The sequence below is a fragment of the Mus caroli genome, unplaced genomic scaffold (assembly GCF_978045245.1).
Source record: "Mus caroli unplaced genomic scaffold, Mus_caroli_1 scaffold_15, whole genome shotgun sequence".
Lineage (NCBI taxonomy): Eukaryota > Metazoa > Chordata > Mammalia > Rodentia > Muridae > Mus > Mus caroli.
In genome coordinates this window covers 77,762,164-77,768,258 of record NW_028227270.1, presented here as the reverse complement: position 1 = coordinate 77,768,258, position 6,095 = coordinate 77,762,164, and the positions used below count along the sequence as shown (strand labels likewise).

General features: G+C 43.5%; 1 protein-coding gene across 1 annotated transcript; it reads left to right on the top strand.

Annotated features, from left to right (window-relative positions):
- The first annotated feature begins 1,231 nt into the window (after positions 1-1,231).
- Positions 1,232-4,625, top strand: Nol7 (nucleolar protein 7). Its single transcript, XM_021179982.3, has 8 exons — positions 1,232-1,512; positions 1,588-1,648; positions 2,172-2,230; positions 3,270-3,298; positions 3,481-3,562; positions 3,916-4,037; positions 4,115-4,192; positions 4,391-4,625. Exons 1-8 carry the CDS (start codon positions 1,259-1,261, stop codon positions 4,468-4,470), a joined length of 765 nt encoding a protein of 254 aa, XP_021035641.1. The 5' UTR covers positions 1,232-1,258; the 3' UTR covers positions 4,471-4,625.
- Positions 4,626-6,095: the final 1,470 nt, after the last annotated feature.

The window sequence follows — 6,095 nt, the reverse complement described above, 5'->3', positions numbered from 1 at the left end:
CTCCTGCCCTCTGTGACACTTCTAATGCGGCATCTACACGTATGGACCATCGCATGCTTTTGGTAGGTTGTCACCGGGCTTCAGTTTAACCTGTCTCAATGCTAGTTACTGTAGGGGTCAGCTGATGCAAACATTTATTTTCTTGCGATAGGTTTCACTTTAGTTCAGGCTGGCCCAGACTTTAAGATGTTCTTGCTTCAGCTTCCCGAGTGCTGGGATTTCAGGTGTGTGTTACTCTGCCCGACTCAGAGAATGTTTTTCATTTGTATTTTCTATCTGACTGAGCCCAGACGTTTCAGAGCCACCCTCCCCATCCTTCTCTGCCTACGATGTCTCTAGCAGTTCTTATTGTGTTTTGTTTTGTTTCAGAGACAGGGTTTCTCTGTGTAGCCTTGGCTTTCCTGGAACTCACTCCATAGACCAGGCTGGCCTAGACTCACAAGAGTTCCTCCTGCCTCTGCCCCCCACCACTGGGATGTAAGGCGTGCACCACCACCTACAGGCCTTGTTCTGATCTTTTTGTCCACACTTACTTTGTTCTTTTTAAATTGGAAATTGCTTCTAAACAAGAAGGGGGGGGGGATAAGGTTTAGAAGTAGGAAGTATATATGTTAACTAACCATTTGTCGAACATATAGTGTGACATTAGAAATCAATGACTTTAGAATGGTAGAAGCAACAGCCAGGTGACTTGAGTAGTTAGAGAATAGTGTAACTTAACATGCCATGGTCTCTGGGTGGGACGTTGAAAGTCAACCGTTCTGCGTAGGGGGAACACATATCAGAGAGGACAGCTCATCCAAGTGCACGGATAGATTAGGGAATGAAGAATCATTTTCTACTGTATAGCCGGTAAAAGACATCACGTGGGCCATGTATTCCCAAAAAATATATGGGCAGGGGATTAGAGGGGGTGAGGGTGGGCGGTGGTGATGGGGGTGAGTCGTACACAATACACACAGGGATGCATCTCACAAGCAACGATGGTCATTTATTTCGTATTTATTATACCCTTGCCTCTGTTCCATAGATCTAAGCAGCCTGGGGGACCAAAAAAAAAAAAAAAAAAAGGCGGCGACACCTAGCAGCACGAAGCCGCGCCCCCCTTTCACCCAGTCTCAGCCATGAAAAGCCCCGCCCTCCTGCGCACGCGCCTCAGCACGTTTCGCGGCCTCCGAACCAGCAGAGGGCGTGGAGAGCGCGCACCGCGCACGGCTGCTTCCGGGTCAAGGGTCAGACAGCCGCCTTTCCGTTGGCCATGGTGCAGCTCCGGCCCCGCTCGTCCCGTATTCCCGCGCCGGCTGAGGCGATGGTCGACGAGGACCAGGCGGCCTCGGAGGAGGAGGAGGCGGAGCACGGCCTGCTGCTCGCACAGCCTAGTAGTGGCGCGGCCGCCGAGCCCCTGGTCGAGGAGGAGGACGCGGACGACGAAGCCCCGGAGGAACTGACTTTCGCCAGCGCCCAGGCGGAAGCCCGGGAGGAGGAGCTGCGCGTGCGCGCGAGTGCTCGCAGGTGCGGCGCCCGGGAATGCCGGCGCTCGGGACTCCCCAGGCTCGGCCGGCGCTGACCCGACTTCTTTCCTTCCAGGGATAAAACGCTGTTGAAGGAGAAGAGGAAACGGCGCGAGGAGCTGTTCATCGAACAGAAGGTTGGACGCGGGACTTGTCGCTTTGTAAACTCGGCCGGGTCTAGAGTTCCCTTGCTAAAAGCTCCTTAAAGGATAGGGCACTGGAGAGGTGCAAGGGCCATTGGTGTTTCTTGGAGTCTGCCCTAATTCAAAGTGGGCGTGGAAGCACTGACACTCCTCTAGCCCTGACAGTGGGTCTTACAGGCTTCCATAGGTGGTGAGGTTTGCTTGAGTTTTTAAAATTCTGGACTGGAGCTAATGATTACTTATTTCGCACCCCAGAGATCTGATTTCGAGTGGTCATGCCTAATACCTTTCAGTTAGTAGCCCGGATACTTGAACGTTGAGCTACTTTGGGTAAAATGACAGGGAATGTATTGGGCTTTCTAAACCCAGGCTTAATGTTGTCGGTTTAGAGGCAACAGGGACGTATTCACAGATTGGCCCGAATTCAGGACTGTTCGAAATGAGTAACGTTAAAAGTTATCTCCAGGCATACCTGTACCTCACTTTAACTTGTCATCAAATGTCTTTATCCCCAAAGAAAAGAAAGCTGCTTCCAGATGCTGTATTAGAGCAGCTAACTACAGCTTCAGAGGCCGAGTAAGTATCGCGGTTTCTACGTGCATAAAGTCTGTAGACCCGAAGAAATTCTCCCCAAACTTAAAAGCTACACAGTGGTTTTGGAGTTCCTCAAGTTTGTCCAGCAAGGTAGATGGTAAATAAGTAATTTAGTGTTGCAGCAGGAACTTAACCCAGACTTTCCCTAAGCTTGCTCTACCTGCCGCCACCCCTTTCTCTGTTCCTCTTTTCCTTTAGCAGCCCTGTTGCCAGTGCTTCAAACTCACAGCTTGAGTTACGTTTGTCTTTGATGAGCTATGTCCTGCTGAATTCACTCCTCTCAGCACTCCTTGGTACATTCTTTTTGTTTTTCTAGACAGGGTCTCTGTAGCCCTGACTGTCATGTAATTCGCACTCTGTAGACCAGGCTGGCCTCAAACACAGATTTGCCTGCCTCTGCCCCTTGGTGCTGGGATTAAAGGTGTGCATCACCACACCTGGCCTTAGAACATTCTAACTTCTCAAGTCTTTTTTTTTTTAAATTAGAATAGTAGTTCCAAATTGTTGGTTACTTTTCCATAATTATTCAGATCTTTAATCCATGAGGTATATAAGCAGATGTTTGTGCTGTTGGGTGAGGCCCCTCTCTTTCCTACCTGAGGTCAAGTGTAGACCCTTCTCCCTCCTCCATCACTTCCCATCTGTACAGGCCTCCCTCTGTGCTTTCTCTTCCAGGCAGTTTAGTCACTCCGTAGGTACCTGGAACTCATCCTTGGTCTCCAGGGTCCAAACTGTTGTCTAAATCTAGTTTCTCAATACTGTGAGACTAGCACCAGCCTTTACTTGATCTTTGGCATGCTAAGTTAACAGTTCTGAGTTTCTACTAACAGTGATCAGATTTAAGTTTTGAGGACAATCCATGCTAGTCAAATGGTTGGGAGTTGTGGCAGTGCTGTGTGGCTCAGTGAGGAAAGATTAAGGGCAGGGGTCATGAAATCGAGAGAGGATCTTGGATACTTGTTTTGAGTACTCTCTATTGCCTGCCAGTCCCATCTTTCGTGTTTTTTTTCTCCTCCCGCAGCATAAAGAAGTCACCAGAAAACGTAAAAGGTACGACTTGTCCTTGGTTAAGTAACTTCATGTAATGGTAAAGTGCACTTGGCAGCAAGTTTTGGTTATTTGTGGTCCTTATAAAACCTGTACTCACATGATAGGTAGTCACCAAAGTGAGTAACTCCATTAAGTGTTAATTTATATAAATACTATTTACAAAGTGGATCTTGTCTTTTCAGTTAATTTGAAAAAGGAAAGTGAACAGCATGCAAAAGGAAGAAACTCCAAGAAAGTTAAAGTACAGAAAGTGCAGTCTGTCGGGTAATGAGTTTTGTTCCGTTTTTCCCCATGGGATGCAGTTTCCGTGTAGTTTATAGTACTGGTTTACTTGTAGAAAAGTATCAGTTTTGATAGTAACAAAGTGAGATCATTTAGGTGTTAGGAGTCATAAAGTACAGTCCCTGCCTTGTATTTGTGAGGCCCTGAGTTTGACACCACCCTAACCCCATCCACCTTAAGGATGGAAAAGGTTGGGTTAAGGATGTGGCCAAGTGGTACAGTACTTAGTGTATGGGAGCCACCTTGGGTTGACAGTCCCCAGCACCATACACTAGGGTTATGCAGAACAAGCACGTACCCTCTAATTTATTTTGACCTTTTGTATTGATCACCAGTCAGACTGAAAGCTACGTGGCTGTAAGGCTTAAAGATGAAGATCTGAGAGATTCAAGGCAAGAGGCAGCCAAACACTTCATCCACAGTTGTTTATATGGTTCAGATTCCAAGAGGACTACTGGTAATTTTCTTATGGACTATGTCTCTCCCTTAGTTTCTCACAATGACAAAGCAGTGATACGTGATTCTTCCCTTTAGTAAACAAGTTCCTGTCTCTGAACAATAAGAGGTTACCAGTGAAAAAGGCTGCAGCCCAGTTTCTGACTAGCACCTGGGGTAAGATAGAGCTTTCGTCTGTTGGCTTTAGTAGTTTTTACAAAGGAAATGTTTTTGGAAGGAGGTGGGTCATGATTTTAAGTTGAAAGATCTACTTTAATAGCATCCATTTATGTAAACTAGACGCTCAGACTTTGTTTCTTGGGTTTTGAATACCTGTTGACTGTTTTTACACCTGGAGCTTTTGTTCTCTTGTAGGAGCTCAGAAAGAACAAAATGCCAAGAGGTTTAAAAAACGGTGGATGGCCAAAAAGATGAAGAAGAAAACTTATAAGTGAATCAAAGTCAAGTTAAATGAAGAACCTGTATTTTGTATGTATAGTTTAAGATTACTGGGTGCAGAGAGGGTTCATTTCTCAAAATTTAGTAAATCACTGATAAATCATTGTAACGGATCATTATAGAAATCATAAACATTTTTTGTTTGGGAAAACAGCTGGTCACATTTCTTTTCTAGAACACAATTGAGTCCTGGAGGGAGAAGCAGTTAAAGAGGAATCTTCATCTTTTGAGTGGCCCCAGGAAGGGGAGGGATAAACAGAGACCACTCATGAAGTCTTTTAGTACAGCTGAAAAGCTATTCTGGTGGTGTTGATGTGATTCCTGTTATCAAGGAATAAGAAGTCATTGTTAAAAAGCACAGTGTAAGAAACAAAACAAAATCCAAAGAACAGGTGAATAAACATCTGTTGGAGAAGACTTCAACCTCAGCTTTATCTAGCCATGGATGAAATTCATCTAAATTAAGTGTTTTTGTTCTTTAAAGAGAAAGGTGTGGGGGGGGGTGTGGGGTGTGTCAGGAGATAATTTATATAGATTCTTCCCTACCATGTGTGTTCCAGAGGTTGTAACTAAGTGCCTTTACCTGCTGAGCAATCTTGCCAGCTCTGGAACAGCTTTTCAAATTTTATTTTTAACTAGTTTGGAGGTTTTGCTTGGTTGATAGTTACTTGTTAAGTTCCTATTTTTCTATTTCCTTGTGTAAGGTTTTAACTAATGCAGTTACCTAAAGGTAGTTTTAATCTGTAGAACTTGGACTGACAGTAAGACTCTAAGCAGTGTATGAGAACCTAATACATAAAATTCAACTGACACTAATATCTGTAGAAGTAGATTTTTAATGGCTGGTTAATTATATCGCTACATTTTTTTTAATATCGCTACATTTTTATTGCAATATAGTACTCATTTAAGCACTTAAAAATGGAAGGTGTACAAAGATTAAATTAAGACACGGTAAATTGACTAAATATTTGGTTTTTATATAAATAAAGGTCATAACCACACTGTTGACATGTAATACTGTTATAATACAACAGTTAAACTTGTGAGTCTACAACAGAAGTCATCTGGAGTTAAACAGGAAACAAAGTTGAAAAAGACCATGTTAAAACAAAACTACTGGGACTAACAGGTTGGGATTGTAAGTAGCAACAAACATACTCACTCAGCTCCTGAGTATTTCAAGTTTTACAGTACACATTAAAAATGATTTCTTCCATCAACACTATTAATTCAAACTGTCGGATGTTTATGCATTTTGCAAGTTACACTGATTGAATGCTTACACAGGAGCGGGGGTCGGAACAGCTCCCAATTTGTAGTTTACATCACCCACATGCTAACACAAACACAACTTGTTCCATTTCCTTCCCCCTTCTCCCCCCAACAAAGAAGGCAGGATTTTTGGTTTCTTTTAGGTAATTGTTTTAAAGGATTTCTGATGATCAATTTGAACGTCTGAAATTCAGTAATATTTAACTCTTAGACAACTAAGAGGTTAAAAGATGGAAAATATTTTCTCCTAACACTAAGTTAGAAAATCATTTGCATCATGCTGTAAACTAGGAAGCAATGTAAAGCGACAAAAACCTGTCCCCAGTACATAATTAAAAAAAATCTA

Bases quoted from the DNA above. Each gene is read 5' to 3' on its own strand.
- Nol7 (XM_021179982.3), top strand. From the start codon at position 1,259: ATGGTGCAGCTCCGGCCCCGCTCGTCCCGTATTCCCGCGCCGGCTGAG. The intron at 1,513-1,587 runs GTGCGGCGCCCG...CTTTCCTTCCAG, and splicing joins GTGCGCGCGAGTGCTCGCAG to GGATAAAACGCTGTTGAAGG. The intron at 3,299-3,480 runs GTACGACTTGTC...TTGTCTTTTCAG, and splicing joins GTCACCAGAAAACGTAAAAG to TTAATTTGAAAAAGGAAAGT.